Here is a 13,475-nt window from a genome sequence, read left to right on the forward strand (position 1 = left end):
GTCAACAATTGCCCGAATTCACCACCTGCGTGTTTGTGTGTGTTTGTGTATGTGTCTCAAGGTTATGGGCAAGTCAACAATTGCCCGAATTCACCACCTGTGTTGTGTCTGTGTGTTTATTTTATCTGATGATATTTATCTGTCCAGGGTGCCAGAAAGCATTATCTGGTGACGATAGGGCTCTCTCTACAGTCACCGGAGTCATTGATGGGTCAGGAAGTTTCGGGGCTGCCCTTGGTCAGGTTAGAGCTGTTGTAATTTTACATTATAAATAATTAGATTAAATAGGTATTAACCTTTTGTTTTTGTTTTTAATTATTAATTTATGATTGATAGCAAGTGTCTTTAGTCTGGCAAGCACTTGTGTGATTTGTTTAATGTAATAAATAAAAAAAAAATAATATAGGTATTATTTTTTAAATTATTATATTATTATTATTATTATTATTATTATTATTATTATTATTATTATATTATTATTATTATTATTATTATTATATTATTATTATTATTATTATTATTATTATTATTATTAATTATTTTATTAATTATTATTATTTTATATTATTATTATTGTATTATTATTATGTTATTATTATTATTTATTATTATTATATTATTATTATTATTATTATTATTATATTATTATTATTATTATTATTATTATTATTATTATTATTATTATTATTATTATTATTATTATTATTATTATTTATTATTATTATTATTATTATTATATTATTATTATTATTATTATTATTATATTATTATTATTATTATTATTATTATTATTATTATTATTATATGTTGTTGTGGTTGTCGTCGTTGTCGTTGAGTTAATAATAATAATACAGTTGATTTTTTAATTAATTAATTATTTTTTTTAAAGCTGCCACGTATTTAGAATTTCGAAACCAAATTGAAATGATAAGTTATATTGTTTTATATGTCATTTTATTTATTTATTTGTAATTTTTATAAATCCGATAATCTTTCTATCAGGGAGTTCTTATTAATTATTAGTTATAGTTGAATGCCTTGAATAGCCTGTAACCAGTTAAAAGGAAAGACAAGCATTAGAGCATTTGGCCTGTAACCAGTTAAAAGGAAAGACAAGCATTAGAACATTTGGCCTGTAACCAGTTAAAAGGAAAGACAAGCATTAGAACATTTGGCCTGTAACCAGTTAAAAGGAAAGACAAGCATTAGAACATTTGGCCTGTAACCAGTTAAAAGGAAAGACAAGCATTAGAACATTTGGCCTGTAACAAGTTAAAAGGAAAGATAAGCATTAGAACATTTGGCCTGTAACCAGTTAAAAGGAATGACAAGCATTAGAACATTTGGCCTGTAACCAGTTAAAAGGAAAGACAAGCATTAGAACATTTGGCCTGTAACCACTTAAAAGGAAAGACAAGCATTAGAACATTTGGCCTGTAACCAGTTAAAAGGAAAGACAAGCATTAGAACATTTGGCCTGTAACAAGTTAAAAGGAAAGACAAGCATTAGAACATTTGGCCTGTAACCAGTTAAAAGGAAAGACAAGCATTAGAACATTTGGCCTGTAACCAGTTAAAAGGAAAGACAAGCATTAGAACATTTGGCCTGTAACCAGTTAAAAGGAAAGACAAGCATTAGAACATTTGGCCTGTAACAAGTTAAAAGGAAAGACAAGCATTAGAACATTTGGCTAGAAAATTCGTCCTTTAACTTTCTCGAGTTCACCCTCATTGAAAATCGAACAAATTTGTTCGATTTTCCATGCATGTGAACTCAAAATAGTTAAATATCGATTGATTTGAATGGTATGAATAGCTATCATGGTGGGAAAAACTCTCATACCTGGGACAGGAAAAACTCTCATACCTGGGACAGGAAAAACTCTCATACCTGGGACAAGAAAAACTCTCATACCTGGGACAGGAAAAACTCTCATACCTGGGACATCGTTAGATGCAAAAGGAATGAGCTCGACCTTGGTAGGTCAAGATTTTTTTTTCTAACTATTCTGACATCATCGAGATGAAGGATTGAGTTGTGAATAGAGGAAATCACTTGTTCTCTCTCTCTCTCTCTCTCTCTGTGTCCCCAGATTGCTGTTCCCTACCTACAACTAGGTCTTGGATGGGCTTCCGTCTTTTACATGTTCATGATTTGTGTAAGTAGATTTGTCTGGCTATTGAAGGGGTTGACAAGTTGCAAAGTTAATCTTGATTACCTCCTAGCAAGGTTTTCAATTTTCCATTTATTTATGGAATTTAGTATGTCATAAATCCTCAGTATATTTTCCAATCATCTGCTAAATGGGAAAAAGGTAAGTATGTTGTAGTATATTGGATTTGGCAGAGATGCCAACCATTACGGGTTTCCCGTATTCTGTACGGTTTTTCTTCAGAAATACGGGCATACGGTTTTATCATGAAAAATACGGGATTTGGTTGAAGTGAAAAATCCACGAAATTACGATCACAACACGAAAAGTGTTTTCATGCAGAACTTATTTTCTTTGTGTCTTTCTGTCATTTCTTGAGATAATTTGCCTTGCTATTGTTCGCGCTGATATCGATCTCTGCACGGCGCAGTGAATACAGGTTTCTGTCCTAAAATACAGGTTTTTGGTCTTGAAAATATGGGTTTTCAAAAGGCTAGGTTGGCATCTCTGATTTGGCACCAATTGGCCAATCTGGTGCCGTTGGTCAATCTGGCATGTTTATGTAATTCTGGCGGTTTACCTTTCTACTGGCTAGTTACTTGTTCTTAGAGTTTAGCAATCAGTTGATGCTTAAATTAATAGAATAGAATAGGTGGTATCGACGTCGCTTGATTAGGCCACTGGCCTGTCGCCGAGTCTTTCCAGTCACTGAATGTCTTGTTCACAACTGATCTAATGCATTTCCCTACCTGGTCTTGTGATCAGGGGCTAGCCTACAAGTAAAATGCGATGTTTATTTTCGTTTAATAAAGTTCTAGTTATACAGAAGATTGCCTTCCATGATTATTGCTTTCTGCAAACATAACATCTGTAATTTTACTGTAGTTCAGCACTCAGAAATGGGTCAGTCAATGTGTTTGTGCTGGGTGGGGTTCATGACCTCCCATAGCAGACAGGGAGGTATTTGCTGTGTCTTCTATCTCCCTATATGTTTTCCAAGTTGCTTTCTGTCTTTGTCTTGGAATGAGATTACTTGGTTTTGTCCTGGCCCTGGCCGGATTCCTGGCTGGGAGGGAAACAGTCAAATGCATAGTTTTAGTTTTGGGAATGATATTTTTAATCTGTGTAAATCATCTCTCTGTTATGTATTATTATATTAATTATTTTGAATGTATAATTTAAGCATTTCAGTGTTTTCCACTTTTTTGGATTTTGTGCTTGTGTCCGGTTGAGACTTATAGGTGATCTCAAACTAAGTACATTGATGGTATGCTCTTGGATTCTACATCTGATCCCTATTTGTTCCCAGTTCCCCTTTGTCTTACTCTCTCTTGGGTGCTTTAATTTTAATTCCAGAACTTTTTACTATCCCATTTTCTTCCTTTGTACTGGCACTGATATGACCTAAATGTGTTGCGAGTGCTGTAAAACCCGTAAAAACGAACAAAGACAATGTGTTTGTGTCAAAGTTCAATAATTTTTTACCTCCTGACTTGGCAACCCTTCTCGTAGGATAATGATAGCAAGCTGCTAGAGGCTGTGGACTGTAAATATATTTCAGAATTATCTCACCACATAAATTGAGCTTTTATATAGCGCAATATCCACTAAATGTGCTCACAGCGCTTTACAAGGGGTCCCTGGCCAACAGCAACATTTAACATTTAGGACGGGACATTACGCCTGTTAGGCGATGTTGTAATTTTTTCAGACAGAGACAACGCTGTTAACGGCCAGGTACTCATTTTACGCCTGAGTGCAGTGAGAGAATGTGAGTAAAGAGCCTTCTCCAAAGACTCAACTATGCGCCGAGCGAGGCTCGAACCCAGGACCGTCCGATCCGAAAGAGAGTGTCATACCACTAGACCACATAGTCGCACAGTGATAAACAAAAAAGTGATAAACAAAAATGAATTTAACAGCTTCTTAAAAAATAACAAAATACCAAACACAGAATGTTTCGGGCTCAAAATTCTCTCCTTCAGTCAGCAAAAATGTTCAAACTTATTATTTTCACCAATATTGTTTGATATTTTTCGGCTTTACCAAGAATTATTATTTGATCTAAGATTTTATTGTGGAACAATAGATGGAGGATCCTTTTAAATTAAAAAAAATATTTTTAATCATAGCTTATTCATATTTGAGATAGATATACAGCGTCCCTCTTCTCCATGAATATAAACCAGTAGAAATGACTTGATAACATATTTTATTGCTTTGGGTATCACTGTTATGTAGTAAAGGTAATGGGTGTGTTTATGAAAAAATAAATATATATATATAATATATATATATATATATATATATATATATTATATATATATATATATATATATATATATATATATATATATATATCAGTGCTTCCTCTTTTCCGCTTTTATGCGGATTTCCACATTTTTAATGATCCGTGAAAAATCAGCACTTGTCAAAAACCAAGAGAAATATCCGGGGAAATTTTCAAGAAAAATTTTTATTATTGGAGTGCTTAACAAAAATCATAATTTTGATGCCAAAGTGGCTCCAAATGGCTCTAATTGCATGTCAATTTTTTAAATTTTCAGGGGAGCATGTCCCCGGACCTCCCTTCAGCGGTCGCATTGCCCGCCTTCAGCGGGCTTCTAAAAAATCCTCCTTTTTGACAATTTCTTGGAGGAAGCACTGATATATAAATGAATAAATATCTATGTTATATATAACTAAATGTGTGTGTGTGTGTGTTTGTGTGTGTTATAAAAAACAAAACAAAAAAATAAATATATGAATAAATGTCACTGGTATGTATAACTATACGTGTGTGTTGCAAAAGATTAAATATAATACGATATAAATAAAGAAATATCACCATTATATAAAACTGTCTTATAAATAAAATAGAAATAAAAGCAATACAAGGTGGCCAATTTTCCATATACAGTAAAATTACTTTAAACCGAAAGAAGCTAAACCGAAAAATACCTTAAACCGCAAGAATTTAATAAATTGTACTAGTTTCTTCTTTATCTTTGTACTAATTCTTACGATGAACCGAAATACTTCTAAGCAGGACTTTCTTTAAACCGAAACAACTTGAGAGCACCTTCCCTTTTTCTGTCTATTTTTCTTCAAAAATTCGGAAAGGTGGCCACACGTTATAATGTCTGGCAATATTAAACAAAGACCGTAAGTTGATGAAGGTGAGGGGTAGGGTGAGGGGTAGGCAATCACTGCACTTGAGCTTGACCAACACCACAATCGCACAGACTGGAAAAGGAAGACAACGGGTGACTGGCAGGTGAAAAGGGAGGAAAGAGGGGGGGGGGGGGGGGGGGGGGGTGTAGAATCACGCAGACGAGATGTTCTCGCTCGTGTGTTGATGCTTTGGAACTGACTGGATTTTCAATACGACAATAAGGGGGGTGGGTGTAGACAACGTACCATTGACATGCCATTTCATTTCCACTTTGTTTAAATTAAATGTGTGTGTGTGTGTGTGTGTGTGTGTGTGTGTGTGTGTGTGTGTGTGTGTGTGTGTGAGGGGGTGAAGGATGGGGGGGGGGGGGTATGTAATTAGGCCTTTGAACCTAATGGCATTTCAACAAAAGAGGGGTGTGAAGTAAGTAGACAGCATTGACACGCCTTTTCATTTCCATTTCACTTCACCGCTGAGTCGCTGCGCGTCATTCATTATCAGTTTAAAATACTGTGGAGTCGATGAAAAAAAGTTGAGCAAGACAGAGATATGTAAAAAACACGGCATCCCGAACTCAACTCTTTCCACAATTTTGATTGGAAAAACAAAACCCCCAAAAATATTTTTAAAACACACCAAAAATAAATAAATAAATGTTTACCGGGACGGCATTTATTCAACAACTTTAAGAGGAAACAACCCATGATATGATTAAATGAGCAATTCAATAGTACCGCCCTTGAAAAACATCGCAAAACGGGAACTTGCTTTAAACCAAAATGTCTTTAAAACGAAATGGTTTAGAAGGTCCCCAAAATTTCGGTTTAAAGTAATTCTACTGTATTTGTTTGTGTGTGAGAGAGAGAGAGAGAGAGAGAGAGAGAGAGAGAGAGAGAGAGAGAGAGAGAGAGAGAGAGAGAGTGAGATAGATAGATAGATATAGTTAGTGAGAGAGTGGGAGTGAGTAGATAGATAGATATAGTTAGTGAGAGAGTGGGAGTGAGATAGAGAGAGAGAGAGAGAGAGAGAGAGAGAGAGAGAGAGACTGGGAGTGAGATAGATAGATAGATATAGTTAGAGAGAGAGAGAGAGAGAGACTGGGAGTGAGATAGATAGATAGATATAGTTAGAGAGAGAGAGAGAGAGAGACTGGGAGTGAGATAGATAGATAGATATAGTTAGTGTGAGAGAGAGAGAGAGAGAGAGAGAGAGAGAGACCGGGAGTGAGATAGATAGATAGATATAGTTAGAGAGAGAGAGAGAGAAAGACTGGGAGTGAGATAGATAGATAGATATAGTTAATGAGAGAGAGAGAGAGAGAGAGAGAGAGAGAGAGAGAGAGAGAAATTTGAATGGATTGAAGTTATTGTTATGCGCCTAGAGCTTTATTGTATAGAGGAGTGGGTGCAATATAAATAAATTTCATTATTATTATTATTATTATTATTATTATTTACGGAATTCAGTGTTATAGACCCTTAGTATATTATCCAATTACCTGCTAAACTGAAAGAAAAAAAAAAGAATAAGTATACAATGTCTTTTGACTGGAGTTCAAAGTTCAGAAAAGGGTCGGTCTACGTGTTCGTGTAAACGTTCAGTAACATTTGTGCCTCCTGAATTGGCAACCCTAGAAATATGCAGCTATGTGGTCTAGTGGTATGACACTCGCTTTCGGATCAGAAGGTCCTGGGTTCGAGCCTCGCGCTTGGCGCATAGTTGAGTCTTTGGAAAAGGCTCTCTACTCACATTCTCTCACCGTACTCAGGTGAAAAATGAGTACCTGGCCGTAAACAGCGTTGTCTTTGTCCGAAAAATTGTAATATCGCCTAACAGGCGTCATGTCCCGTCCTACATGTTAAATGTTGCTGTTGACCAGGGACCCCTTGTAAAGCGCTTTGTGCACATTTCAATGGATATTGCGCTATATAAATCTCCAATTTTAATTTTTAATTTTTAAATAACTATTATTGTATGACTTTAAGTTTAATTCTATTGTGTGTGTTTATTTTTCCACTAGATGTTCTTGACTGCCATATGCCTTTGGCCGTTGTTTATGAAAGAACTTCGGTCATTTGCTTTTTTTGCCCGCTTGATGGGATGTCGATGTTGTCGCTCCAGGGGTGCAGCGTCCATCAACGATCAATATTACAGGTAGAACGAGGAGCCTACACGACTACTCATGACACATCATGTGTGTTATACCACGACACACTACCTCAAGATGTTGTCTTGGTGGGATATTTTGAACTCCAATGGTGGCCAGTAGATCACTTGCTATGTCTTTTATCCCCCCCGATATCTTTCTTTGGAGTTGCTTTCTGTCTTTGGAATGGATTACCTGGTTTTGTCCTGTCCCCTTGCCCTGGGTACTTAGCTTAGAGTGAAACCTGGGTGGGGATCCTGACCTCCATAGCGGGCAGGGAGGTACATACTGTGTCTTCTATCCCCTTATATATGTTTTCCAACATGCTTTCTGTCTTTGTCTTGGAATGAGATTACTTGGTTTTGTCCTGGCCCTGGCCGGAATCCTAGCTGGGAGGGAAACAGTCAAATGCATAGTTATTGTTTTGGGAGATGATATTTTTTTCCTTGTAAATCATCTCTCTGTTATGTATTATTATTTTTATTTTGAATGTATAATGTAAGCATTTGAATTTGAGTGTGTTCCTCTTTGTTGGATTTTATGCTTGTGTCCGGATGAGACTTGTAGGTGATCTCAAATTAAGTACATTGGCGGTATGCTCTTGGAATCTACATCTGATCCCTATTTGTTCTCAGTTCCCCTTTGTCTTACTTTTTCTTGGGTGCTTTAATTGTAATTCTAGAACTTTTTACTATCCCATTTTCTTCCTTTTTACTGGCGCTGATATAACCTAGATGTGTTTCAAGCGCCATAAAACCCTTAAAAACAAAACATTAGAGTGAAACATTCAAATTTATAGTGTTAGTTATGGGAGGTGATATTTTTTTCATTGTAATCATCTCTCTGTTATGTACTAATACTAAAGTTTTTTGTTGTAAACATTTGAGTGTATTCCTCTTATTGGGATCCTGTGTTGCTGTCTGGATGAGGCTTTAAGTCGATCTCAAACTAAGTAAATTGATAGTGCGCTCTTGGAATCTACATCTGATCCCTATTTGAACCAATTCCTCATCTTACTTTTTCTTGGATGCTTTAATTGTAATTCTATAATTTTATTACTATCCTATTTTCTTCCTTTTTACTGGTGCTGATATGACTTAAATAGCGCCGTAAAACCCTTCAAAATAAAGAAACAAAACAAGATGTTGTTGCTCAAGTTATTGTTAATCAACTGATATCACAAAGATTATTGAAATCCTTTGGTCGTGGAGATAAAATGTCTCTGAAATCATTTTAGCTGTTTTTTTCCAAATTACAAACTGGAATTTATAACAATGATAAAATTGATGAAAGCTTCTTTTTAATACACGAAGATAGGCGATCTTGTGGATGTTTCGGGTTTCCCTTTCATCAACAAAACACAATTCAGAGTTGCCAACTGTCCTGATTAAATCGGGACTGTCCCATTTGATGTGCCTAGTGGTTATGGGTGGGTTTTTTTTTTTCGTTATGGGTGATTATGATGATGATGATGATGATGCAGAATGGATTTAAGCTGTGAGTTTGCGATTATGTATATTATTATGTGTCTTTCAGTGTGTGTTTGTGTGTTTGTCATGGACGCCTGGCGATTGCTGGAGTTGCCTTGGAATGGGTGGGTGTGTACTCATGCTGTTTGTCTGTGTTGTTTTCATGTAGCTTTAATTTTTAACATTGATCAGGGTCTGCGTGGTTCCATTCTTTACTAAATTATTATGTGTTTGTGTGTGTGTGCGTTAGAGAGAGAGAGAGAGAGAGAGAGTGGGAGATTTTTAAATCATTCCCATCAAACTGAAATCAGTTTGAGTATATTATTATCACCTGTATTTTATTTTATTTTACTTCTAAAACATTTTTTTTTGGGGGGGGGGGGGGGGTTATCTAATAGTATTTAATTAAATTCTACGGGCATGGAGAACTAGCCAGCCTATTTGATTTTGGCTTACTTGTGTTTAAAAATGCATTTTAATTTTTAAAACTTTTGGCCAAAAAAACCCTCATCCTTCAAATATCGATCTATTAAAATAACCCTCTTCTGGTCAAAAACTCTAGAACCTGGGACTTCATGTTGAAATCGCAGATCTTAAGAGTTTTTGACAAGCTTGATCGAGATTCCAATGACATGTTTTCAGACCAAAATTTACACAATGTGTTTTTTTTTTTTTTCATATATCAAGCAGGACAGACCTGCCATTTCTATCAATTTAACTCACTCAATCCTAGTTTTTTTTGCTAATTTTCAAAATTGGAAAAATCTATTAAAAATGAGCATGTACATAAATAGTTTTATTCAACTACCGTTAACATGCAAAAACTAAAAAACATTGGCTTTGATACTACATACGCCTATAATTTGTTTCAGAAAAGTTTAAGTGTAAAGTGTAATGTAAAAGGCATGGCTGTCATCTGCATTTTTTGCCAAATTTGGACCTAAAATTTGCCAAAATTTGCCATAAACCCCCCCAAAATTTGCGCATTTTGGGTCCTTATTTGAAGATTTTTTGACGAAACGATCCATGACTGAAGTTGGAAGTGTAAGTGACTCGATTTATTTGACTTGAGAAATGAAATGACTGTGAATAGCGTTGTTACAAAGATTTTAAAGGATCATTTTCCGTAAAGAGTAGCTTCCCTTGGTTTGGGCCCAGGCAAAGTTGCAACATTTCTCAAGTTTCGCACTTTTTTTTTCCCAAAATTTGCCACGCAATTTGCCAATTTTCCCAAAACTTGCCACGATTTGCCAATTTTGGGAAATTAGTGGATCGCCCTGATATTTGCATCCGCAAAAAATGCAGATGACAGGCATGGGATAAAAGCAATTTGGGTAAACTACGGATATAGTCGGTGTTAAGGTTGAGTGAGTTAAATGATATAGACTAGTTTGTTGGGGTTTTTTTTTTGGTGGGATTTGGCCAAATTCTCACTTTCTTCTCCTGCCTATGATTTTTTCAACCGAATAAATTTGATGGCGCGTCCATTCCTTTTGCTACCCACACTGGACCCCTTGTGTGGAATGGCCTGCCCAGAAGGAAAATTTAATGATAATTTTAAATCTTTGCAAAAGCACTACCTTTTTACCGTTACATTTTCATGATATTGATACGATATGACACACACTGCTGCTACTGATGTCATTGTGGTATACGTTTTATATAATATGTATATTTTGTATATTATGTGTAACGTGCATTGGGCATCGAACAGTGATGAAAATGCGCGATATAAATGCCATGTATTATTATTATTATTATTATTATTATTATTATTATTATTATTATTATTATTATTATTATTATTATTATTTATTATTATTATTATTATTATTGTTATTATTATTTTTATTATTATTTTTATTATTATTGTTATTATTATTATTATTATTATTATTATTATTATTATTATTATTATTATTATTATTATTATTATTATTATTATTATTATTATTATTACTATTATGATCCCAATTCACTGACACACCATCCCAGATGTCTGTAGCTGCTGTGTGATAGTTTTGAAAAATTCGTATACATTTTATACAATATATAATCATTATATCACGACCCGTTTACCAGTCTTTTGGAACTGTCCTAACTGTTTGTATAGAGGGAACGAAAATGACGCCACTCAACGCTTTGTTATTGTATTTAGACGGCCACGTCAATGCTTATATCAATCTGACTATAAACGTTTAAGTTTGCACAAGGTTTTGTGTGTTGGTACATTATATCCGGCTGACGGATGTTGTTAGTGTTTTACTTTAACTCATAGCATCAATGTATAGATGCTGTGTGCTTGGCGAAGAAACTCAGAACATTGCCATCCGGATAAATAACGAACCAACATACAAAAGTATGTGTAAACTTGAACGTTATAGGCTGGTTAATACAGTTAAGTGAGAATTACTCATAAACATGGATGGCAAAAAAAAAAAAAGAAAACCCAAAAACAATAACAAAGACCTGAGTGACGTCAACTTTGTTCTACCTATAGACATTTTTGGTTCCATCTTCAGCTCACAACATTTTGATGAGCAGATCACAGCAAAAACCAACAACATCCATACGTTTTCATGAAATTGTAGACATGTTTGGTTTCCTCTAGGACAGAGCTGCCAACTCGAAAATTTTAAAAAATCGTATTTTTTATGAGATAAAATTTGTAGTCACTATAGTTAACTTTCAAAAATGTTTAAATCAACAATTTACCGTCACCAGGATTAAATAACTTTTCAAAATACTTAAAAGTATATAGTTTGGCATCAAATTTAATTTTCAATAAGTTTTAATCACTTGGAAGTGAAATCCGTGAAGTTCTGAAAATGGAGCCAAAATTTGGTAATTTTATGAGCTTTTTTTTTTCCCCATAAAAAGGGGTTTTAGTCTTAGCCTGAAAATCACGGTGTTGAGTGTTTGGTTTGTTAGTTATTCATTTTCTTGAAGGGGCGCCAGTCACAAATACCTTTTACAGTTCACTGCTTGTATGTAGTAACTTTCGTATTGAAAATGTTGTCGGTTATTGTTTTTATAAATTTGTCCTGGGTGGGGTTCCTGACCTCCCATAGTGGGCAGCGGGCGGGTACATGCTGTGTCTTCTATCCCCTTATATCTGTTTTACAACATGCTTTCTGTCTTTGTCTTGGAATGAGATTACTTGGTTTTGTCCTGGCCCTCGTCGGAGCCCTGGCTTGGAGGGAAACAGTCGAATGCATAGTTATTGTTTTGGGAGATGATATTTTTTTCCTTGTAAATCATCTCTCTGTTATGTATTACTATATTTGTTATTCTGAAATTATACCGTAAGCATTTGAGTGTATTCCTCTATGTTGGATTTTGTACTTGTGTCCGGATGAGACTTATAGGTACATGCTGTGTCTTCTATCCCCCCGTACCTGTTTTCCAATTGTTTCCTGTCGTTGTCTTGGAATGAGATTACTTAGTTTTGTCCTGACCCTGGCCGGAGTTCCTTGGCTGGGAGGGAAACAGTCGAATGTATAGTTATAGTTTTGGGAGATGATATTTTTTTCCTTGTAAATCATCTCTCTGTTTTGCATTGTATTATGTTTAGTTTACATATTATATTATATGATTGGTAAACATTTGAGTGTATTTCTCTTAGTTGGGACCTGTGCTTGTGTCTGTATGAGACTTTTAGGTGATCTCAAACCAAGTACTTTGACGGTGTGCTCTTGGATTCTACATCTGTTCCCTATTTGAACCAATTCCCCTTTGTCTCACCTTTTCTTTTGTGCTTTAATTGTAATTCTAGAACTTTTTACTATCCCATTTTCTTCCTTTTTACTGGCGCTGATATGACCTTAATGTGTTGCAAGCGCCGTAAAACCCTTAAAAACATAAAAAACAAAAAAACATAAATTTGTCATGATTGTTATTGTGATTGATGTTGGGTGTTGATGATTCATTGCCGGTATTATCATTGTTGTTTTTGTTGTGTAACAAATTATTTATTTGAATAATTACTGAATGTATTGACATTATCATCTATTTGAGGAGATTGGTGAATAAATTATTATTATTTTTATTATCTATCCTTATTACAATATAATATACCAAATAAAAATGTGTTCAATATTTTTTATTGGTTTGATCTTAGGGGTATCTTTCTTTCTTTCTGCGGCTGGGTGGGGATCCTGACCTCCCATGGTGGGCAGGGGGGTACATACTGTGTCTTCTATCCCCTTATATCTGTTTTCCAACATGCTTTCTGTCTTTATCTTGGAATGAAATTACTTGGTTTTGTCCTGGCTCTGGCCGGATACACTGCCTGGGAGGGAAACAGTCAAGTTTTGGGAGATGATATTTTTTTCCCTTGTAAATCATCTCTCTCTTATGTACTGAATTATGTATTATATATATTTTATTTGTAAACATTTGAGTTTATTCCTCTTAGTGCGGGTGGTTGGATGGGAGCATCACCCTTGAATCATATACCTATGATGTTCGCATGGGTGTACGATCCGATAGTGATGTCGTTTCTTCTTCTCTTTACTAGCCATCCTGCTTCT

General features: G+C 35.0%; 1 protein-coding gene across 4 annotated transcripts in view; it reads left to right on the plus strand.

Annotated features, from left to right (window-relative positions):
- The window catches only part of LOC144974526 (sugar phosphate exchanger 3-like), a 49,825-nt gene extending 40,118 nt beyond the window's left edge, over positions 1-9,707 (plus strand). For 3 of the 4 annotated variants that reach the window (XM_078917465.1, XM_078917463.1, XM_078917466.1), the window contains 3 exons: positions 148-242; positions 2,094-2,159; positions 7,349-9,707. In XM_078917465.1, coding sequence (XP_078773591.1) covers positions 148-242; positions 2,094-2,159; positions 7,349-7,486 — 299 coding nt within the window. In that variant the 3' untranslated portion in view covers positions 7,487-9,707. The remainder of the gene's footprint in view (positions 1-147; positions 243-2,093; positions 2,160-7,348) is intronic. The other variant, XM_078917464.1, reaches the window with a different exon arrangement.
- Positions 9,708-13,475: the final 3,768 nt, after the last annotated feature.

The sequence above is a fragment of the Berghia stephanieae genome, chromosome 6 (assembly GCF_034508935.2).
Source record: "Berghia stephanieae isolate SIO BIC M18660-M18661 chromosome 6, UCSD_Bste_1.3, whole genome shotgun sequence".
NCBI lineage: Eukaryota > Metazoa > Mollusca > Gastropoda > Nudibranchia > Aeolidiidae > Berghia > Berghia stephanieae.